This window comes from Homalodisca vitripennis, chromosome 7 (genome assembly GCF_021130785.1).
Source record: "Homalodisca vitripennis isolate AUS2020 chromosome 7, UT_GWSS_2.1, whole genome shotgun sequence".
NCBI classification, from domain to species: Eukaryota; Metazoa; Arthropoda; class Insecta; order Hemiptera; family Cicadellidae; genus Homalodisca; species Homalodisca vitripennis.
The window spans coordinates 19,398,660-19,423,748 of NC_060213.1; the positions used below are offsets into that span (position 1 = coordinate 19,398,660).

Consider the following 25,089-nt stretch of genomic DNA (forward strand, 5'->3'; position numbering starts at 1 on the left):
AACAGCTGTTTTATATTAAAATATTTTGATTTTAGAAACAAAATAATTTCTATTTAAAACATATGTTTTAACAATGTAACATTGTTTATAATAATTTAAATAAACATTACAAGCAGCTATTTTTCCATTGCTCATTAAGTGGCGTGTGTTGATCTGTACTTTAATACAAGTTAGTGCGAGTGCCGTTGAAGTTAATTTTTGATAGCTAATAATATCTTATTCATCATGGCAGGTAATATGATTATTATGTACACTAATGGTGAAATGGCAGACATGCATTTAATGTACGGTCTTGCACATTGCAACAGTCGTCAGGCTAGACGACTCTATCAGGAACATTTTCCTCATAGACAGTTACCGACTCATAAAATGTTTTTCTTCCATTCATAGAAGGCTAGGCGAGACGGGAACCTTTAAATCTGGAAAAGTTGGTAGATCAGGACGGCCACGTACAACGTGTACAGCTGAATTGGAGGAGGGCGTGTTGGACGAAATAGAGAATCATCCTGGAAGAAGTACTAGAGAACTAGCCTTGGATTTCGGTGTTAGTAATTCCAATTGTCTGGAAGATTTTACACGAGCAGCAGTTGCATTCTTATCACTATCAAAGGGTCCAGGCTCTTTTGCCTCGAGATTACTTTCCTCGTGTTCAGCTATGCCAATGGCTTATCCAAAGGTGTGCAGAAATCCACATTTTTTAAATTACATTATCTTTACTGATGAAGCAAAATTTTCAAGAATGGCTATTCTTAACACCCACAATACTCACATGTGGGCAATTGAAAATCCACGTGCTATTCAGAGAACCGTCACCAATATCAGTTTTTTTATAAACGTATGGGCCTGCTATTCTGGTGATAAAATTTTTATTAGTTTTTTACCTGATACGCTCAATGGTGAAAATTATTTACATTTCTCTTGACGACTAATCTGAATGAATTACTCGAAGATGTGCCACTATACACACGCAACAACATGTGGTTCATGCAGGATGGAGCTCCAGCTCATTACACATTACAAGTAAGAGAATTTTAAATGAAGCATATCCAAACAGATGGATTGGTTGAGGAGCCCCAGTAGCATGGCCTGCAAGGTCACCTGACCTCAATCCTCTAGACTTTTTCTTATGGGGACATTTAAAGACGCTTGTCTACGACTCGCCTGTGGATACCATAGAAGAGTTGCGAATAAGGATTGTTAACGGGATTCAAAGGATACGTGAGACACCTGGGATCTTCGAAAGAGTTCGGCAGTCTATGAGAAGACGGCTGGATGCTTGTATTTTGAATGAGGGGAAACATTTTGAACATCTACTGTGACGTGGATTTAGTTTTTTAGGACAAGTGTAACTTTTTTGTTGAATGATAATTCAGATAACTTTTTTATGTATGATAATGTATGATTGTTAAAAATATTTTACTTGATAAAAAAATAATAGTAAACTCATTAATTTGTTTTAATAAAACAGCTGTTTTAATTTCAATATTACATTTGTAGAGAGCTTAACAGATTTTGTCTATTTTTCATGCGTTTTGTATGTAATTAAGGATTATTTTTTAAAGTTTGCGTTTGTCTATTATAGACTTATTTTACATCTTTCTCTTCGAAATTAAATTTTCTACAAGTACCGTGAAAAAAATATTTTGTGTTTATTGTACATTTAACATAGTAAATCTGCTTCAAACCTAAATGTAACTTGTTTTTTTTCAGGACCAAGTTTCGCGTATTTCGTCACCATATCTTAAAAAATTACTGTAGCTACAGGTCTGGAAACGGTTTTTATTCAATTTTTCAGTTCATTTTACATAAAGTACGCTAAATTGTACATCTTTAATTAACAGCCAACAAATACCCGTAGGGCTTCGTTGCAGCAGGGGAACTGAAATTCAGACGAAATCTTTCACCCTGTATAACTTGGTAACTAAGCATTTTCGGACCTATGTTAATTAGACCTTTTTTCTTATTTTGATTGTGAGGAATCACGCCCTGACTTATGGGCACCTTTTTTCAGAACACCCTGTATATGCATTTCAAAGGAGCCTGTTATTCATCTGAATAGTAACTCTCTCCACAATTTCTATATAGTTTCGCAGAGCGAATTTGCTACATGCCCTTGGGCAAAACATAATATGCTTTACTGGTATGTTAAAAATCTTTATCTAAGCATTCAATTATTTATATTTTTAGTCAGTCATATGAATCCAATAATATAAAGAAAGGTTAATTAAAAAAAAAAAAAAATAACGCTCTGTAGAATGATTTATATTGAAGTTAGTGTACTAAAACCTCTTTGTTTAATTATACTTTTGCCTTTATGTTTAAATGTCTTTGTCCGTTGTTTTTGAGATTCCTTTCTCTACTCTTCGATTCGATTCGTTTTGTTCTCCACCAATCGTTGAAGTTGACCGTTGCGTTGTTTGTTTCTGTTTAGAGATTGGGATCAGAGCTATTGTACGATTCTGGAGTTTCTATATTTTGCAAATTTGAGTTGGCGTATCTAATACTTGTCAACTAGTACAACATGATTATCAAAACCTTGATTTATTTCTGTTTCCTATCCGTCTTATTTGGTGGTGTAATGAGTGACCGAAAGGTGAGTAAGCTTACTTCTTTGTGGTTTTAAATACAACGCGCGCCTCAAGAGGCGTTGCTTTTTCAGTTGGAACATCTTAAATTATTTAAATTGAACTATTAGCAAGATTGTTAACAAGCCTTACAATAAGACAAAGGCTTTTAGTTTAAGAATTTACGAAGTTGGTAGTTAATTCACAAGTTTTATTAGAAGGTTTGATTAGGCTATCTGAATAGTGAATCTTTCAAGATAGTTTACTTACCTTGAACCTAGGCCTATACTAATTACTTGGAATTTGATTACAACTTAGTCCCATAGTATTTGTGAAGGCTCAGTAGGTAAATCCAAAGTAATAAATTTTAATTCCTAATAAAGGTTAATTAAATAGGAAATTATAATTATCTTGGAGGAGATATGGTTCTGGTTCAGGCTGCAATATAATAAGCATCCAGCACTTGAATGACCAAATCAAAAATCTATTATAATGATAGAATTGCTGTCAGGCATGTTTACTATATTGAGTAATAATTGTAAATAGGCTATTACGCTGCTGTAACTTAACGGCTGACCCGGCAGAATACGAGTTTCGTGCAATTAACCTAGGCCTATTGCTACTGTCCTACTGAACAAAATCATATAAGGTTTCAGTAGGTGGAAATGATAACAAAGTTATAGAACACTAATATGGAACTATTTTCTCGCACGTGAAACTGGTGATTAGCCGGGTCACTCATTAACGCCATATAGCCTATACCGCAAAGATGTGTTATTTTCTATAATCTAATATGTGTATTTCTTTTACTTATAAAAGTATAGCTTCAATATAATACAATCTTCAAAGTCTATAACGTAATTCTACATTATTGTTCTAAATTAATTCAAACAAGTATAATAAGTGGCCACCTACACAATTGAATTATGAATATCAAATCATCAATATTCATGACATCTAATAATACTGAAAACAGAGGTAAACCTGGCAAATTACGAATTTGACATTATTAACGTATTCTCATCCTCCTGGACAAAAATGTATATGGTTTTAGGGGGTATATTCGTAAATAACTAAGTTTTTAATATTTTATGTTCTATTGGTATGCTATGTCTCAATATCAATGTGCAATGTTATCTGTGGTCGGGACTGAGTGTATCTTGTTATCTGAGTGCTCCGGGGCTGTGGTCCAGTGCTTCACCAGATATCGTGTACTGTATTTTGGATCGAGTGAGTGCTTGCCAATCATTGATCAACCATCCACTAGTTCGACGCATCTTAGTGAATTGTGTGTGTTGGAGTCTATTGTCGGGATGTTAGGAGTTTACGTTTTAACTGAAACGAGATTATTTCATTCTATTAATTATTATGGGTAGTCTTTAACCCCCTAAGAGTTTTTGTCGCGTATACGCGTCAAGAGCCAAGTGCAGAAAAAGTACCACTGTCGCGTATGTGCGCGGTTATAAGTGATTCATGTTTTCTCGTTGTTTGTCGCGCTAGCTCGCCGTAGTTCCTAGAATTGCCGCTAGAGTGAGCGCGATGTTCTATTTTTACGTTGGTTCGTTCCCCTGAATGTGGCTGTTCCGTTGACTGAACGTATTCCCTTTGTTACTATGCAACGAATTTATTTGAGGCTTTATGCAATTAGGTGTTTTACTTTACATGTATTATTGCATTATAACCTTTTTATATTTATTTATTACTTAAATCAAATTGAAACTCTTTCTTTGCAAATGTATTATTAGTTTACAAAAGGGTTACTACAAAATCACTCAGCCGTACTCTGGGCCAAGACGCTGGAATTCTTAAAAAAAATCAACACACGTATATAAAACTCTATTATTTTGTTTAAAATAAATTTTTTGAGATTTTTAGAGATATTTAACCCTAGAACTGGCAATTGCCGCATATGCGGCTCATTTGGTCTCCCAGAATTGGCATCGCCGCATATGCGGTCCATTTGCACTGTTTTGTTTTCATGACTCATGAACGTGTAATTATTAACCAATCACGTTTTATCTCACACCAATGTAAAGAAGAAGAATCAATCTACATATTGATACCGGTTTTGTTGGTCTTTGCTTTTATGTTACATTCTCTTTGTACATTGAAAAATGTTATTCCTCCCCTGCACTAGTCAATCGGTTGACAGCTGACGACAACTGTAGCGCATGTTACACAACGTTTGTTTCATAGTATTTGATCAGTCGTTGCCGCATACTTCGTATAGGTTGTTTGTTTTGTTTTATATTTCATTATTAAACTATTTAGTTAGATTCTGAATCATGACGATCAGATGAATGGATGACCTTCAATTGTGATTGACGAACTTGTGAAGAAAATGAGATTGCGGTCTGTGATGATCGCAGATTGACGTTAGATGAACTTTCTGCGATGTTTCTGCAAATCCCTGATACACGAAACAATCACAGAAACTCTCGGATATCGGAAATTGTCTGCGAGATGGGTCCCAAAACAGCTGACAGAACAGCACAAGTTGAATCGAGTGCAGAGCTACAAAGAGTTTTTGGAACGCTACGAACTTGAAGGCGATGATTTTCTCTACTCTATAGTTACTGGAGACGAAACTTTGGTTACCCACTACACTATGAAACTAAGAGGCAGTCTAAACAGTTTTCACCTCATTATAAATTTAAACCGGAGCTTTTCTCTTCACAACGAGGTAGCGAATGACGGTGCGAATTTCGTACTTGGCGGGAGATACGATCGACATTTTTCGCGAGAGATGCTACTGCGTCAAGAATTTTCAACACATTAACCTTGAATTGGTCTCGTTTTGAAGGTGAGGAGTCAAGCTACGCGGCAGTGTAGCCAATATGTTGAAAAAGTATTCCCTACAGCTGTGAGAGTACCAGTACACTTACTTTCTGGACGTGCCTCGTAGAATAAAACACGGGTACGGATTTTTTTATAAACTACTATAAGTATAATTTTATGCATTTAAAGTGCAACAAACTATATATTTTTGAAATGAGCATAACATTTGGAGCAAAATGTATATCTCAGATTTCTTACTTGATACACAGGAACTTTGCTAGGCAACAGAATATTTTGGTAAAAAAGTTAAAAAAAAACTTTTTTGAAAGTAAAACAAAATTTTTGTGGTTTTTTTCTAATTTATCTAATTTCTTTAGGCATATTTAGATTCTGTAGTCTATTCTGAAAAAAATCATGTATAATATGTTACATTTGGAGTAAGTTAATTGGTGTAAATACTTGTCTAAAAAACCCATTACATATCAATCTAAAATACTGTGGCATTTCAGGAACAACCATTGCCAGCTCTAGGGTTAAGAGCCTAAGCCCAACAATATTATACATTAAAAAAATATGCATTTTTGGATTGGTTAGGTTGAAAAAAAGAAACACTTAAGGTTAATAAGCGGCCTACACTCATTATTCGGTTGTTTTAACGATTTGCTCGATGTTTTTATCCGAAAGGCATTATTCGATATTACAATTTATTTAACTTAGCATATGATTTCACCTTATTGCTTATAGCAGTTTTAATGTAAACAAACAAGCAAGATATAAACACAATAAACAGCAAGAAGAAACAAATATTTTGAAACTGAAAATGGCGATAAATATATTTCTCACAAGTGACGAGATTAGTTTGTTGCTTCAACATGTATGTTTAGCTCCTGGTAACCCATTGGGAGAATTTTTTCCTCGATTTCACAATAGCTGTTACTCTTTGCTATCAAGCTGGGAAAGTTATAAATATTGTAAGGTTTCTTTGATCTGTAAGTCTAGGCCCTTAGTTGGTTTTGTAATGTTAGTGTTAAATGTATGTTTTTAAAATTGTAATAAACGAGATTCTTCTTGTCACGATAATGTATTGTTACTCTTATTGTGTACGATTTTTCATAATGAAGTTGGATAATATATTAAACAATTCGACAAAACAACCGAATAAACGAGTGTAGGCTGCTTATTAAAGTCTCCCTATTATTATGAGTGTGTTGTACATATTTTTGGGAAATAAAAAAATCAATTCATTCATTCATTCATTCATTCATTCATTTCTTCGTCATTTGGTCGCTAAGTTTCGTTGCAACAGAAAAATTTGTAAAAGTAGTAAAAAAAAGTTTTAAATATTGTAATATTTTAAAATCGACTCGGGCAGGTTCCTTTTTTTAAAGGACGCACTTAGACCTTGAGACATGTTTTGGTTTGGTGACCACGTTGCTGCATTTGAAGCCAACGAGACAACGCTATATTTAGTTGGAGTTTGGCGTTTCTGCACATTCTGTGGTGGACTGGTATTATTTCTGCCGCAAAGTGTATTTATATCACATTTCGACGACTTCAGAGAAAATTGGCGGTCCTCTGACAGTCGTTGAAATTGATGAGGCCAAATTTTGAGGGAGAAAATACAATCCTGGCAGAAGAATTCAGGGACAGTGGTTTTTTGGGGGATTTGAAAGGCAGGAAAGTGATTCCTTCCTTGTTCCTGTTGAACAACGTGACAGGGACACCCTGCTCGACGTTATTAAAGAATGGGTTCTGCCAAGTACGACAATTGTTAATGACTGCTGGAAGGCCTACAACTGTCTCGGTGACGAGGGATTCAGCACTTCTCCATCAATCATTCCATTCCATTAATTTTGTTGGCCCTGATACCGATGCACATACAAACACCATTGAAAGACACTGGCAAGAAGTCAGGGCGAACATCCCTCGTTATGGTGTCCTGGGTGATCATTTTGTCGGATACCTGGTATAATTCATTTTCAAGGCCATATACCCCCACCCACATTTTCTGATCAGCCCCTCTAGAATTTGATATTTTACAGATAGGTACAATCTGGAGGGGTGTTTTTATTTCCTTGGGTGCTGATCCGCACTGATGGCCAGAAGCATTCATCTCAACCCAATAACAACTAATTAATTTGGAGCTAGAAATTAAGAAAAACATTGTTCATTTGGGTCAAAATTCTTCTTATTTCAGTACGTGTTATTTTTAATTTACGTTTCCAAAGATGGCGCCGCATCTGATGACGTCATCACGAGGTTTAATCACGGTCACAAAAGGTCACGTGACATCCAACGCAGATGTACAACATGGAAATATTGCTCCGCACGTGAAAAATAGTTCCATTTTTTTATGTTCCATAACTTCGTTATTTCTCATTTTCACCCCGTCAAACCTTATATTGTTTTGTTCTGTAAGACGATTCCAATAAGTTAATAACACGTAACTCATATTTTGCCACTCTGGCCGTTACTTTTACAATTACCAAAACAGAAAATAATGTAATAGATATTTCAAAGAACATTAGTTCTGCTAGTTTTTAATCTTAAAAATAAATGTACTAACGATAAATAAAAAAGTATCTATGATATCGATACCTATAAAATATTACAAACAATACAATAACACTTTCCTTTAACTAATTTCAAGGATAAACGTGTCTGACTCCTTGTGAAAAAAAAAAGTATACTTTAAATACATATAGCCTAGATAGATTTTAGTCACCATAACGTTATTCCTTTTTATACTGTAATTTAAAATAGGCTACCTATAACATGATATGGCTAAGTAATTATATCAAGCATTCTTTACTCATGAATATCAATGATACGATAATTATGAATATCGAACATTCAAGAGTTGGACGTTTATATTATACTGCAGCCCTAGTTAACCTTAGCCATGTTAGCTATAATGATGTCAAACAACTTATATCGATTCGTACCCTTCTCTGTAATTGTTTACTTAAGCCACTTCACACTATTTGCCAAATTTTCAATTTAAAATAAAAAAATAAAGGTATAGGTAAGTAGTACAATAGATATTAAAAGGAGGAAAGGGTAAATAATGATTGAAATTATATTGGAACAGTACAGACCCGAATTGCCCCTGGCCATCAGTGCGGGCTTTAGTGGTGCTACCCTGCACTTTTGGCAAACAAAAAGAAAAACATCCATGAAATGGTATCTAAATTCAAGCTCAAATCACATGAGTGCTCAGTTAGTTTAAAGTGATCTGACTGGAAAAATGGCGGTACCTGGAGGCCAACTGGCATACACAAGAAACAGTAATGTAATTTTTAAAAAAAAATACTAAAAATAACAAATATAACCGAAGAAAAGTAAGAACTAACTTATATATCTAAAAAGAATAAGGAAGTTAAAAATAATGGTGAACTTACAGAATATCTATAACAGGAAGGAGGAAGAAAGTCTATAACATTGGGTGCCACTTTTGTTACGCAAAAAACAGAATTGTATGGTTCCATGTCTAACTAAAAATATCTGACCTTTTCATTCCAACACAATTAAACAGGGTACCTAATACACTCATTTTCCATAGCTAAAACTAATACTTATAGAAAGTAGCTCTATTGTTGTAACCTAATTCAAGGGAACTCAAGTACAAAATGGCTAATGCTGATGATAAAATATATTTTGAAATCTACTATGCAGCAAATATGACCAATCCAAATATCCAATCACAAAATAGGAAAATGTAACTTAACCCTTAGCACGCCGTAGACGGAATAATTCGCGATGTTGTTTGGTCTTATAGTGCCAAAGACGAAATAATCCGCCGCCGATCGATAAAAATATATTTTATTACTGTTTTTTAAGTTTATAAGCTCAATATATAAGTCACAATACTAAGTAATGTACTGGCTTGACCAAATAATCCAGTTGCAGCTGTCAGCTGGCCGCAGTAGGTAAACAATAAATTGTTTTGTTGCTGGCAGCTGTTCTCCCACTCCCGTCTGTACGCTGATGATGATACTATCCACCATTACCGACTATCAGTGGAGCACGCATTGTGTCTTTGGGAAGTGTTCTTGCGTTGTCATTCCTTATACAAACAGTTGTAAAAAGTTATTGTTACCATGTTTTAGGTGTTATAATCAAGTTTTTATTGTTTCTTTTCTGTTGTGTAATTATGGCTGCAAGTCATGTCTCGAGACCCCATGGCTTCATCCCGATTTGTGTTTTGAAGTTTACCATACAACTGCCTAAATCTATTATCGGAACTTATAAACTAATCAAGATCAGCATATTACACTTTATTTGTTTTCTTATCCTTGTACATTCATATTTTTCACCATATGTATTTGATTACTCTGTAACCTGAATTTGATTATTTTAATGGAAGTCATTACATTAAAATAGTTATTATTATATTGCAGTACATTACATTATAGTATAGTATTACATTATTATAACATTTATTTTTGTGTGTGACTATTAGTCATTAGGAATGAACAAGACTGAGAGCATAGAGGGAAAAAACCACGATGAAACTTTATTATAGAGGTAGAACCTGTTGTGAAAATGGAGTTAAAGAGAGAAAAACCAAATAACTCTTAAATTATTCTTATATACAGGTGGTAGCCATACTCCGGCCTGTAAAGTTGTAGACCATGGATTGAAAATCATAGTAAACGTCATTTTAATAGTTGTGTAACATTACTCATATATTTTTATTGAAAATATTGTGTACAGTTTATTATAAAATATGTGAAAGTGATATTTGGTGTACTAGCCAAACTTAGTCAATATAGCATGTAGTATGTTGTATACTGTTTGGAATATTTTGCATTTTAATAATGAAACAAGTGGAATGAGTAATTTATGAAATTGTTGTGTGGGGGTTATGGAGGGAAAGTTGTTATTCTATAACTTCTATACAATATTGAAATATATTGTTTTCTTTTATTAGCAACACAACCAATAGAAAACTAAATGTTTAGGGAGCACGTTTTTCTTTGGTTGCAGATTTGTCATCAGAAATATCTTGGGGCACAAGCAATTTGTGCTTAGCTTTGATACAAAATTTACGTAAGAATCAATAATAATTTATGATCTCTATCAGATAGTGTTTTGGTTCTTAATTACATAGGCTAAATGTGTGGATAGTATTTATCTTATTTCAATATAAATGGAAATCCGTGGTGAGTGACTATAAATGAATAGATTTTGTTTTGAACAGATAACGGTCTCTTTAAACCCTGGTTGCAATGTCTCCAACTGCAAGAACATGGTGTTGGCCCACGTGAAGGCAGAGGGTGAGAACGATACACTTCACCACTTGTGGGACTTCACTGGCAAACCAGCTCTCCTTTTAGCAGTCACTCAGCCCAATGCTACCATCACCGTAGCGTGGCAGGACTTCTCCTTCGGGCTTGACGGGGCCATCACTATAGACCCACCACCCACTTACATCTACGGTGTTGTCATCGATCAGGTCAGTGAATTCCACATCTGCCGGATTTCTATGTTTCACATTTGTACCTGAAAATGAGAGGGAGGGAGAGAGAGAGGGGGGGATCCAAGGAGAAATGTGCCCGCCCTTCTGCAAAAAAAAAACTGAAAACTGCCTACAAGTGCGTTAAGTGTAACAAGAATATATGCCTTCAGTGTAGTAAAAAAGTGTGTGCAAGTTGCTCCAAACTTGTATAAATGTTTGTATTCTTAAATTATCTTTCACATACATTTATTTTATTTTGATAATCTTACACAGTAAATTTGTTTTGTCAGTACGGTACTTTGGGATTATACCGACCACACCCAGACATGAATCGTTATTTGACATTTTGCTTCTACTGATTACTAGATTAGCGTAGAACAATATTTTGTCAATATAAAACAGGAATTGTCTTATCGCAAACCCCTCCCCATCCTCAGACAGAGGTCAAAGTCGAGCGGTCTAGTAGATAACGTAATTGCAGAGTCTCGCCGCCCGTTCAGCTGGTGCGTCTCTTTGTTGTACTTCCGTGTTTTACCTCTACATTTCTCCAAACACAAAAATTAAACAAAAACAAACATTACCAAACTAAAACTAAACTCTTTATTGAAAAAACACTCAAAACTTGTTTTTTATTCTTGATCACACTCCGCCACCCAAAATGTGAGAGCCTCCGGCCATCAGCGCGGGCTTCGGCAGCCCCGCGCTGATGTCGACGAAAGAAAAACATCCCTCGAGATAGTACCTATCAGTAAAATATCAAATTCTAGAGGGGCTGATCAGAAATATAAATTGAATTGTAATGGAAAGGCAATTATGTACTGTGCAAATCATGTGATGCCGCGTGGCCTGCCGTAACCGGGATTCTCGAGAAAGATAAGATAACAGCGACGACAATACCGATCACAATACCTGGAAATGCTTGTAAATTTATAATTTTGTAATTAAACAGTTGTTTTTTTCGTTCTATCATGTTTGTTTCTATAAATTTATATTTTTGTGTTCTTCATACCGGTGTGGTCGGTATAATCCCAAAGTACCGTCAGTACATATACATTTTGAAATATAAGAGCACATTTATTCTTTTAAAATGTAAAATTATTTTATACAATTATTAGATACTCAAGATACTATAAAAATTATGTGGTTTCATTTATAATACCATTAGTGCAAATTTACTGATATTATTAGCATACGAAATTGATATAGAAGCTAAATTATTGAATGAGGTCTTACAGACTAGAGGTTTCGGTAAACGTTTTTTTAGCCAGGGTTTCAGTATTAATGTTTTAATTGAGTTGGAACCCTGAATATCCTCACTGCTTTGTCAGTGAGGAATGTATAATATCCAGCTGTTTATGAGCCAGGATGAATACCCCAATGTTCTTAATAATAAACAGGCATTTGAAAATTTAAATTTCTTTGTTTTGGGTATTTAAATGCCTATTTGGTAAATATCCAATTTAATTTACCTTCTCACTGGATATTTGCCTGACTCACATAATTATTTCCAGTCATATCTAATTTTTCTCAAGCAAAAATGCTATTGTATAGGCTAGATAAGCTCTGGTTACTTTTTGTAACAAGTTAATGGAGTTAAAAAACTTATGAAATTTGTAATATTTCCAAGGTGTATTTAAAATTGTGGTATCAATTTACAATATCGTGACCATGGAAAGGTATGTTCATTTTTTTTCCTGAAAACTACAATTTTTTCCTTAAAACAATAGTGAAAAAAAAAAATCGTCGGCAACGAAAATCAATGGAGTTACGATTTTTTGAAATTCTCTGAAAACTCTGTTTTTGACAGTACCTCTGGCAACACTATCCATATTTGACAGTTTGGTATTACTCCGCGGCTCTCTCAAATAAAGAAGGGACGCCATTTTGAACTATTTTGTTCCTCCGTGTCTATTCCTAACCTCCTTATTTGACAGTTTGGTATTACTCCGCGGCTCTCTCAAATAAAGAAGGGACGCCATTTTGAACTATTTTGTTCCTCCGTGTCTATTCTTAACCTCCTAGTTCAGTAGTGGTAATGGCACACCTTTGTGTTGGATGTTCGTTATCTTACGTGGAAGCAATTCCCCACCTGAACATTAAGGTAAGTGATAAGTTACTGAAATGATAGTGACTAGTACGTTAATCCTGTCAACGATGCCTGCCCGCTGCGCACTGCTTGCTCTTTTAGAAAAAAAATTAACTCGAGCTTGCAAAAGTCGAATCCCAGATCACGTGATGCCCCTGCTCCTTAACGCAATAATGCCCGAAATGCATCAATATAATACAATAATATTCTTTCCCCCCAGTTTATATGCACCTGTGATAATAATACTTGGCTATAAATGCCCAACCCATGAAAAAAAGTCCATTTTCCATGGTCACGGTATTGTAAATAAATACCAACATTTTTATAACTTATTTATTGCATTTTTTATTTTCAAAATTTAACATTTTTACCATATATGCTGCAGATAATCCATATAAAATTATAAAACTATCTCCAGATAATCAAACATGTATTGTATAGGTCTATAGAAAGAATTTAATAGTAATATTTCAATAGTTTAACAATTTTAAAAGCAGATTGCTCAATAACCTTTTATTATTGGAGTAGATCAACAACAACTTCCTATCAGAGTGATGTTTTAGTAGGCTACTTTTTAAAATGTGGTTATGCTCTGAAATTAGCTTTCTTTGAACATTATTTTATTTTTGTAGTACGTATTTCTACACACACATTTAAACACCTAAATGTGGAAGGTACACTAATTTCTGATACTGAAATGTTGTTTATGTACTATACTGGACACACTTATTTGTATGTTTTGGATAGTCAAGTTAAGAAAAAAAAACATATTGAACAAGAATACACATTTCCTGTTGTGTCGACAAATTACGGTTTAGGTTATATCAACAAGCAAACGTCAATCAGGTGACCCGTTTGCAAGGCAATCGCCTTTGCAGATTACTGTGTAATGTTGACTACTGTATGTGTATTAACCTAATTTACTCATACCCTACCTAAATGAATTGAACTGATTTTATTATTCCAGATGATTGAATTCAATGACGAAGAAGACACAGGAGCGTTGAATCAGAGTTCTAGCAATTCGTCCTACGTAAGCCTGATGGACACCAAGAACTTTGATTGGAAGATATCCAATTTAACCAACAGCAGTAGCAAAGCTTCTCTTACTATCGAGGCTACGGAGTACAGTGATGAACAGCTTGGCATCAAGAAGACTGGCATAATTCGCATTGAGGTACTTACATCCGAAATATCAGAATTTGTATCTTCAGCTACCTCTCAAAACCGTAAATAAGCCAGAATGTGGCGCTAATTTAGAAATATTCTTTAAACTACAACCTCTATATGCAAAAATTATAAACGGAAACTGATGACCGATGGCACAGACGTTCATCAATACCGCTTGTGAACTGATAAAGACGGCACGGCTGTCGGTCAACTTTCCGCTGTTATTACGTGAAAACCATTTTAAGTTACAAAGACAAAACTTGCACCAGTTGAATCCTCTACTCATAAATAACAATTAATTTGATATAGTTTATATTCGTAATATTACTCATTGTCAGCTGATATTGATCCAAATGCCATACAGCATACAGCTGACGAACTATGCAGCTGGTGACACGCTTCACAGCCTTGATGATCTTTGTTGTTAGGTTATTATGTAGGCTAATTGTTTATAATTTATTATTATGTTGTGAAATGGACGATCCCCGTTGTTCAAATGATAAACGTGGAACTATTGGATGCTGAGAATATTAGTTCTGATGATGAAGTGACATCAGTAAATGAAGTGCATGGTGATATTTAATCCGTCACATTTGTTGTCAGGTAGTCTGGATGATTATAAACCGGTGGAATGTGAGTTGGGTTGTGAAAATTAATGGTGAGAGTGAAAAAAATTCATTATCATCAGATTTTCTTCTTGCCTGAAGAATTCATCAAATACCAATATAGATATGAGTACTGCCAAAAAAGTAGTACATACTTTACACTTTTATCGAAAAAATTGTTTGTGTTATAAATTAGTGTATATTTATGTTATAATCATTTTGTTCACGCAAAAATATGTACATTTTGTACATTTACAGCATCTTACTATCCCAAGTCATGTGAAAGTTATATGGAGTGAAACTTAGAAAACAAAAGATTTACAATACACATTTTTAAATTTATGTACAAAAAAACAAATACTCCAGTAAGTGCATATTTTAATTATTTTAAAATTTTCTCTGGTTTCTATAAAAAATATTGATATATAACACTTATTACTTAGCATTAAGCACATATTTTTAAATAATTTCTGAAAAATATGCTGCACAAGACAAACCAGTGTATCATTCTGGGAGTTTTTTATTATCAGTCGGAGGGTTAAAGAAATTCCATTGTTATAATAATTGCTAAACTCAATGTGTCACTCGACCTAGAGCAGCAAATGAAGACCACCTCGATGTGATATGTGTATGACCGACAGATGAGTGCGTACGGGGGAGAGGATCACGGTGACGTTCTGCCCCACCTGCTGCACTCGGGCAACGCCTCACAGATGGATCTCACAGTGGAGAAGTTGACAACTCAATACACCAACTCGAGGTTTGGCCTGCACTTGGTGACAGTCAGCTCAGACAATGTCAACGGCACTGTGACGGTACGGCCCCGCAAGACCCTCGATGACGAACACGCTCCCGGAGTGTTCACAGTGAGTTTCATAACCCAGGTTACACTAGTCATTTAGTTTGGTGGGATTTATGTTATCCAGTACAATAAAGGAATTTCGCATTTCTCTGCCGGTGACACCAATTGGCAGAGCATTAGCAAAGCCTATCAATCGAGGTACTGATGAAGTTTCATTTGTGTCTCTTTGTCGCATAATATCTCTAACGACTACAGACTTGAAATTGTGCGATGAAGCTTTATTTCTATATAAGCAACATCGAATTTCATGGTTCTGCATGCCTGTACATGGGATTTGGTTGAGCATTGTTTTTTACATTGTTGAAGCTGAATTTAAAATCCACAGAATCTTCAAAAAAGATTCAGAATTGATAATCGATTGACATGACATTGAATAACAAACGAATGTGGAGCGATATGCCATGTCATTAGTAACCAGCAATACACAAATTACCGGTTGTTAAAACGTGTTTTTGCCATATTCTGTGTTTTTTAAGCATAACAAGATTAGTCTAGTGGATGAGTTCTCTTAGTTTTGCAAGTAATATTTTTCTGGCAATTATATTTTCTATATTTTCGTTCATGCTATACTGCGAATCTGCAGTGTTTATTCACGGATAACAACTGACAAAATTACCAATTTCTAAAATGAGTTTTTATCGTATTTTGTTCTTGAACAGTTGTATATAGGTAACCTAATTAACAAATTATATTATTTTTGTAAATAAAATTTTGCTTAAAGTTAGTATTTTCTATAATTTTTGTTCATGCATCGCCGTGAGTCAGCTGCATCTTTTGGCCGACTGCTGATCAGCAGTACTCAAATTACAGAGCACTACAATGTATTATCATTGTACTTTGTTTTTGAAAAACTAAGACTAATAGAGAAAAACTAAGTAATTAATAGACTGTATTTTATCATATTGTTACCTCACAGCATTAAAAACTCCAAAACCTTAAACATAAAAAAAAAGAAGTTAAAAAATGGCTAATAGAGCAAGAAAACACAAAGGTTTTTTGAGATTCTGCACTGAAGTTGAGATTTGTTTTATGAAACCTGGATGCATTTATTCTTTGTACTGCTGTATTTTAAATTCTTATTATACACAAAAATGTATTAATTGTATTTTAGGACAAATTTCTTGGGTTTGTAATAATGTTTTCTTGTTAAGTGTATTTTAGTAATAGTATTCATTTATATGTTATTTTCTATTTCACTGTGGACACAACAGTGGACCGCCAAGTTTTAAGTTTGTTTAGACTCTAAGAGATTTTTTTGTCAACTTCCTTTTGTGCTACTTGATTGAATGGCTAGAAATTCCGAGCCAAATTTTGATTGTGTACAAAACCGTGTAAAATAATGGAAGGAATAAATACATATTCTATTCTATACCAGATGGTGGAGATGCTGACGCCCCCTGCTATGGCGGGCCAGTGTGGCGGGTACTTGCAGTGGCGGCCCGTGGTGTACACATCGTCTGCGCGCGAGATGACAAGTAGTACTGAGACCGTGGAATACGCCGTGGCCGCCCCTGCTGAACCCAGCCGCGCACTCAACCTTACCCTGCTCTACTCTGTGTTCGGCAGCAGACTCGACGAGATGTTAGTTGTTGCCACCAACATCACCTTCGGCACAGCTGGCGATGGATTTTTCCACAAATACCAATACGCTGCATGGTGAGTGTATATTCTGATATTTTACCAGATCGGTTTGAAGGGTGATCTCTGAAGAGTCAATTATCATTTTATTACCACACTGTTCTAGTTTCGGTGAATATCGCAATGGGAACGTATCAAAAGGGTTAAAAAGTATGAAACAATTTCTTTCTTCAATCGTATTTTTTTAGCTTGACTCGTTTAACCCTCTAAGTGGCGGTAATATGTTGCTGGAATGGCGGGCTATTTTTCAGAGTCAAGCAGGACTATCTTATAATTTAAAAATAAAATGCAAATTCTAATATGAGCAATGCTTGTTATATATCAATTTTTTCGTAATAAACTACAGAATAACATAGTATAGTTCTTTTTTTACATACCTTAACCTTTTTTTATGATATCCACACAAATGTTCGAAAAAAACGTTTTTTTCTCCACCAAACTTTTCATTTTTACGATCTGTAACTTTAAAAATGTCATTCCTAGGAGATTATGTTAAATGCAACCTTTATTCACAATTTAATTCTAAACAAAAAACCTTCAATAATATTTTTTCTATTTAAAACACTGAAAAAGTTATATGGGAAAAACTGAATCTAGAAAAAACACTTTTTCTAGTCAGAATCGCTAGAAGTTGATTGCCTTTTCCTCCCTGTTGTGTAAGGCCTATAAAAGTGCTGGAGTTTAGGGTAACAAAGAGGGTGAATACCGCAGTTACACCCTGGACACCAATAAACGCTTCTTTTTTCTTTTCACATTAGGGTCTTTCACACAAATGATGCACACTCTTTGATTTTTCCCATCTGAATGGGCAATTTCATGGGCGCTTTGACTTTCATGAGCCACGGTAGGTGAAGGAGTTGTATCATTGGAAGCCAGTCCTTGTACTATACTATCAACAAAATCATCCCTTGCCATGGGTTTATCTGAATTTTTGGAGTATAGGATGTAAGCATTGAATACTGCAGTGTCAATTAGGTTGTACACTATTTTTTTCAGTAAAAAAAAAACAGATCGCGGGAGAAAACTTAGGATTATTGGTACTTTGGGATTATACCGACCACACCAGTATGAAAAACACAAAAATATAAATTTATAGAAACAAACATGATAGAACGAAAAAACAACTCTTTAATTACAAACTTACAAACATTTCCAGGTATTGTAATCGGTATTGTTGTCTCTGTTATCTTATCTTTCTCGAGAATCCCAATTACGGCAGGCCGCGCAGCATCACATGATTTGCACGGTACATAATTGCCTTTCCATTACAATTCAATTTATATTACTGATCAGCCCCTCTAGAATTTGATATTTTACTGATAGGTACTATCTCGAGGGATGTATTTCTTTCGTTGACATCAGCGTGGGGCTGCCGAAGCCCGCGCTGATAGCCGGAGGCACTCGAATTTTTGGGTGGCGGAATGTGATCTAGAATAAAAACAAGTTTGAGTGTTTTTTCAATAAAGAGTTTAGTTTTAGTTTGGTAATGTTTGTTTTTGTTGAATTTTTGTGTTTGGAGAAATGTAGAGGTAAAACATGGAAGTACAACAAAGCGACGCGACTCTGCAATCACGTTATCTACTAGACCGCTCGACTTTGACCTCTGTCTGAGGATGGGGAGGGGTTTGCGATAAGACAATTCCTGTTTTATATTGACGAAATATTGTTTTACGCTAATCTAGTAATCAGTAGAAGCAAAATGTCAAATAACGATTCATGTCTGGGTGTGGTCGGTATAATCCCAAAGTACCGGATTATTTCAGTTAGTACCATTGATTATTTCATCATGATTTTGATGTACTATATGAAATGTATTTGAAATTTAGTGGTGAACACAACTGTGCAAACTAGGCGTAAAAATAATATCGGTTGCCTAGCAATAAGCGGCAATGTGAAGCGACTTCTAAGACGTCGCTTGCCACGTCACGGCGGCGTAAATAGAACGTCTCAGACCTCGCTTGCCACTTAGAGGGTTAAAACCAACTGTATGACACCATCATAAAATTTATCACCATCAGCTTAACCACATATATTTTTTGGCTGACAGCGGGGAGTTTCTATATCCCTTTCTAGTTGTATGACAGAATATAACGGTTATTTATGTGTCCAATGATCGGTTTTAAGTATGATCTGAGAAAAAATTACCGTTTGACATGTTTAACCCCTTTGGTTTCCTCCCCTTCACCTTCACCAAAACTAGTGCAGTTGATAATCTTTTTTCTTAAAGGAAATTCCTCTATAGGCTTCAAGAAAAACTGGGCTTTGCGCTTAAAAAATGCAAATTGGTTCTTGGGTCCTAAATTATAACTAGCATGTATGTGTATGAATTGTTATGTCCCATTTTGGCCAAATTTACAATAATTCTTGGTATAAATTGTTAAACACTAATTGTGTTAAATTTGTTCCTACAACTTTGTTAAATTTTAAACGATATCTTGTTTCACGAGGAAAATACTCCATAAATACAATGACAAATCTATTTTGTTTGTTTGGAATAAAACAAATACAGTTATTATTATATAATGATTGCGGTCTACCTGGAAAACTGGTAATAAGCTGGCAATCTTATTGTATAGCTGACTATGGAATTGGAGATTTTCAACAACAAAAACTGGGAATTTGATACTGGTTTATAGTGGTCATTCTAAATACTTTTTTTATAACTGAAATCCCCAAAAAATTAAATGTTTCAAAATTTTTGCAGCTAAAAATACAAAGAATCAGAACTTGAATATAGTTGTGATTACTTTAGTAAAATATTGTTTAACTGTGATATTAAAACATTGACAATATGTTGGTTAAAGCGTTATATAGATTGACTAAAACTTATTGGATACTGTTATTTTATATAGTAATTGCTAGTGTTAAGTTGGAACTGAAAGTATTAACAACTAAAAAATAAATTTATATGATCTGACAACTTTAAAAAAATAAAACCTGATAATTTAAACCGTTTAACCTTGGCCATTATATCAGGTTATGTTCCAAAAATTCCAAGCCATTTTAGGCAAAAGGAGTGAGTTTTGTAAAGAACTCTTAACTAGACTATTTTTTAAATTATCAAGATAATTCCCTTTTTGTTTTACTTTTTATTAAATGTAGTTTACAGAAATATAAAAAAGCTAAATATGCAATATTGTGAAAGTTATTTTTGAATAATGTAATTGGCTTTTAACGATTCCTTTTACTCATTTTCAAATCAAATAAATAGCAAACTAATATTTAACTGCTGTACTTTATTGTTTTAACCTAAAAACATGAAGCAAGGTGGAATCTTCACAATGTAGCTGTCTGCAACAATCGGTGAACAGTCAACTGACGTGAATAGGAATTTCTCAATCATAGACTCACAAAATAGGAAATCAGAGATTTATGAACTAATATATTTCAATGCCTTACACCTTTGCACACAAGCCTGTGGAATTTCAAAGCATTTGGTAAAATAGGTGGCAAGTAAATTAATAAAAAGTGCATGTCCACGCTATACAGACATTGGGAGGGAGTTGACGCCATTGTTACGACGTCCGTATAACATAGACGTCGGGGTTAATAGGGTGAACTTTAACTTCTTTTCGTGTAAGGAGTATGACTTTGGTGTAGTATTCAGTCTACCTTGTCCGATCTGTTTGTCCCAACTTAAAATAGAACTCAGCGCATCATGTGAATCGGATACTATTAACACCCTAAGGTATGAAATGTTGTGGTTAAGGGTTAATATTCTGTTGGTTGTGTGGCAGGACTATGCTTGTCGGCTACGGACATCCACCAGAGGAGCAGTTCTCGATGTTGGTAACCCTGGTGCTGCTGCTGGGCCTCGGCTTGCCTGCCATTGTCATTCTGACAGGAACCGTCTGCATAGTTGTGAGGCGTCTGCAGCGCAACAAGGACGACCTGTTCCTCAGCCGATAATAACTCCCTGCTCTACCCACTGGTTGTCTCCACGTGTCACGAATTTCTTGTCTCAACTCAACAAACATATCATTCACTAGTCTTAACATTTGTTTCGGAACGCAGGCTTAGTGGAGAAAAGGAAGATAATTATGTAAAGCGTGTGTATATCGGTACACAATCTAATGGATACCGAATCCTCCACCTTTTTCTCTCTGATTGGACGTTATCTTTTTAACTACTCTAATTTTAATAAATTGAAGTCTTCAAAAATTACGAGTTTCTCTGAAACAAATACATTTTATTTCAATCCCTTAACTACATATAAATGTGGCTTTTTATTTAGCAAATTATATTATTTCACTTACAGTTTGTCTAAATGTCACAAAGCTCAAGTAAAGAAAGAGTTTTACTTTAAGTAGTAAACAGAGAGAATTCTAACATCAATGTTGGTTCACGGTCCTTTAGTAATGATCTATTTATTTTGTCTTTATAAATCGTTTGTTGTAACACTTTAGCTGCCAAACAGCAGTTTTAAATGTTCCAAGTGCACCAAAGTTCCTCAAAACCTTGTTAATTAATAAATAATCAATGTAAAAATTTTATAACGTGACGAGAGGACAAGAGATTCGAGACAACCAATCTGAGGGTCTCTTACATACCAAAGTTTATCGTAATCTCCCGTAAGTTGAGTGTGACTGTTGGTTCTCCACCGCCCGGTGTATCTCAATGGTATATTTCCCTGTAGTAACGATGTTTACCTACTCCGATTCCGTCTAACTGTACATTCCTCTATAAGTACAACGATCGCAGCTTTTCCTAGGGTTAACGCAAGAGATGATAGAGTTATTTTCTTACGGTTAGTATACTGTTACGGTACAGGCTGATAGTTCACTTTTCATGTAAGAGTGTGAGTATTGTATTTATTTTAATTTGTATCTACAAAGTATTTGAATTGCTCATTTATGTTTTAAGGCGGTCGCAGTTTGCCAGGTCAGTACGATTTATTAATTTCCCTAATGTCAGTAATTTTATTAAGCAATGTAAAAATGCAATAACTTGTGTTTTGTTATAATCAAACAAAACACTTGTGATCAAGTTGATATTTTTATTATAAGACTGCACCCTGGCACAAAAACCGTTTGTTTTGTAAGTATTGTAGTTAGTCAATTTACGTTTTAGAAATCAGTAGAACGTTTTGTGTACGTTGTGTATTTTCTTCATAAATTATACATTTTGAAATATTATTTGTGAAAGACTTAGGAGAATTAAGAGATTTTGTGGTTAAACGGACTATATTAAACTCATTTAAGAAAATTGTAATTTCTAATCGGATCAAGACATACTCAACGTATTTTAGTTTTGAATAAACGTTTTATATGTACTGTACTTTAAAATGAGTTTTTACATTGGAAAGAATCAAAAGGGGTTCTTTTTACAATCGTAAATGTACTTAAAAAGCGAAAATTAATGAAATTGAAATTATTTGATGTAAAAAAAAATCCCAATAAAGTTCTACTGATTTTTAAAATGTTTGTTCGTAATAGTTGTATTTTTTAGCACTTTAAGTTTGAATCACGTTAATTTAGTTTTTTATACTATAATTATCTCTAAGGAAGAGAAAATAAAGTTTTATTTATATACTCATATTGTTTATATATTGCTTAATTGATAATGAATTGATATATTTTGACACAGTTTGATGAACTCTAGATTGGATTCTTATTCAAAGCCGTTTATGTATTTTTTGAACTAATACTCTTTGTGTGACGAATGCAATCTTTTGGCGTTATTTATGTTAAACTTGAAATTATAATATATTAAAATATTATGTTAATGTATTTTGCATTTTTGTATCTGCGTTAGATCTTAATGTTGAGTACGCCATTGTGAATTTTTAAAAAAATTAATGATTTTTGTCAAATAAAATAAATTATTCTTATCAATATAGTCTCAGATAAACCTAAATTAATTATAAGATTTATTCATTTTATAAATGGATATGTGCTATTAAGATTGAAAGGGAAAATCCAGTGACACATTCGTCAAATTGTGTTCAAAGTGTCAATGTTTATTTGTTTATTTTTACCACTTATCAAGTATTTGTTCTCACTATCTGGTCCAATTCCAAAGTACGTTTACTATCCACCATCACGCATATCTTCTACAATTATGGTCTCTGGACATGAAACAATCACATGATTTACTTTTGTCACTTCTTAAGATAAAGCAGTACGAATCTTAGATATTTATTTAAATCTTGAAATAAGGTGTGGCTTTAAGGTTGGATGCGTTTGATGTCGCCGTACCTCAATCCTGAGCTGAACATTCTCGAAATGTGTACCTTCCGACCCCACTCATCATTGTGGTTGTTGTCTTGCACTCGTGCAAATATTAATGTTAAGTCTATGCTCAATACGATGTCAGTTCCAGCATCTGTTTATTGTTGACCTCGAGTCACGATCTGTGTGATGTTACATGTGTTATCCGTAAGTCAATTAATCAGAAATATATTATGAGAAATGTTGAAAAAATTTAATAGAGTTATCGGTTTGGCTTGCAAGAGCGTTGCAGTGCGTAGTACTTATTTCGTTAAAGATGACGCTCTGCACTTAATTGTGAATATAGTGAAATTTATAGTTTCAGCAGAAATCTCTGCAAGGGTCTAGTGGCTAAGCATTTCGTATTGATCTCACAAAGGTTAGCTATTCACGTTAGCACTGAACATTCCTGTTGCAGAGTTTTAACTGGAACAATAAGTCAATTATAGATCCGGAGTGTTATTTTTGTATTTCAGCCATGACACTGACGCTTGTTACATTAAGCAATGTAGACATATTTTAATTATGTAAGTTTAAAATTTTATTGGCTTTACTCAATAAAGAATGTTCTATATGAAGTGCGTTTGTTTTTCTACCCATATAAAGCCGACCACAGACTAGTAATAATGTGACTGTTGGGTTCCTGGTCATGAGGGGATCCCTGGGAATGAAAGAGCTGATACCCTGGCCAACCGGGGCTCAGCGTCAATTATGACAGGTCCTCAACCGTACTGTTATTCCAAGGTGTGAATCCTTTGGGACTGTCGAAATGGGTTGGCGCTGAACATGAGAGAAGGTGGAGGCTGCATCCGGGTAAAGTCAATAGTCAAATATTCTTTATTCAAAAACATATAGTACATTTCTTACATTAGAATAGTGTCAAAGTTTCAATAATATAAAATAAAGACTCACATCCAAAACTAAATCTAAAAATTCAATTGGTTATTATTTAAAAATTACACTTTTCAAAATTCCCTCTATAGAGTACAAAGCTAAACCTGTCAAAAATGCTTTTAAACTTTTTCTTATATATTTTACAATTGTCCTCTTTATTAATTTTCTTCTGTGTAAACTTTTTCAAAAATTTATTTCCTGCAAATGGTGTTTTTTTTTTTTTTGGAGAACTCCAGACGGTAAACTTGGAAAATTAGACTCATTTTTGTGTCGTTGTATTGACGAGTGATAAAAAAATGTGATCCCCTTAGGTGGGGTTGTATCTAGGGAACATTTAAGTCACTCATAAATAAATAGCCCATAAACGTCCCATTATTTTTAATTCGTTTGGACTTTTCTTTGACAGAATCATTAAAATTTCAGATGTAACATGACTCTGACTGCTCTTTTTGACTTTCAATAATCCGTGAGGTTTTTCCATTTTTTGTGTTCCATACTACACCAAACTGTGCCATAGGCTATGTGAGACTGGATAAGAGAATAATAAATCAATTTTAAAGATTCCAAACTACACAAATTTAAAATCTATCGAATTGCATATAGGCTGGAATTTATTTTGTTTAAAACCAATTTAGTATGTTCCATCCCATGGACACATAACTAACGAACCAAGTAATCCTAGAAATTTTTATCTGATCAACCCCTCTCAATTACACTGTCATTAATTTCAATATTAAATCTAAAATTTTATTGGATTGCTTTTGTTTTAAAATTTACAAGCCTTGGATTTTATCAGAATTTAGAGTAAATTGTGGTTTTGAA

At 34.3% G+C, this 25,089-nt stretch overlaps 1 protein-coding gene across 1 annotated transcript; it reads left to right on the top strand.

Annotated features, from left to right (window-relative positions):
- Positions 1-2,377: 2,377 nt before the first annotated feature.
- LOC124366972 (glycosylated lysosomal membrane protein-like) lies at positions 2,378-23,951 on the top strand. Its single transcript, XM_046823609.1, has 6 exons — positions 2,378-2,593; positions 10,546-10,800; positions 13,857-14,066; positions 15,306-15,530; positions 16,902-17,182; positions 20,902-23,951. The coding sequence occupies exons 1-6, from the start codon at positions 2,522-2,524 to the stop codon at positions 21,071-21,073; spliced, it is 1,215 nt and encodes a 404-aa protein (XP_046679565.1). The 5' UTR covers positions 2,378-2,521; the 3' UTR covers positions 21,074-23,951.
- Positions 23,952-25,089: the final 1,138 nt, after the last annotated feature.

Coding starts and splice junctions, on each gene's coding strand:
- LOC124366972 (XM_046823609.1), top strand. CDS start 2,522: ATGATTATCAAAACCTTGATTTATTTCTGTTTCCTATCCGTCTTATTT. Junction 10,801..13,856: donor ACGGTGTTGTCATCGATCAG/GTCAGTGAATTC, acceptor TTATTATTCCAG/ATGATTGAATTCAATGACGA. Junction 15,531..16,901: donor ACGCTCCCGGAGTGTTCACA/GTGAGTTTCATA, acceptor ATTCTATACCAG/ATGGTGGAGATGCTGACGCC.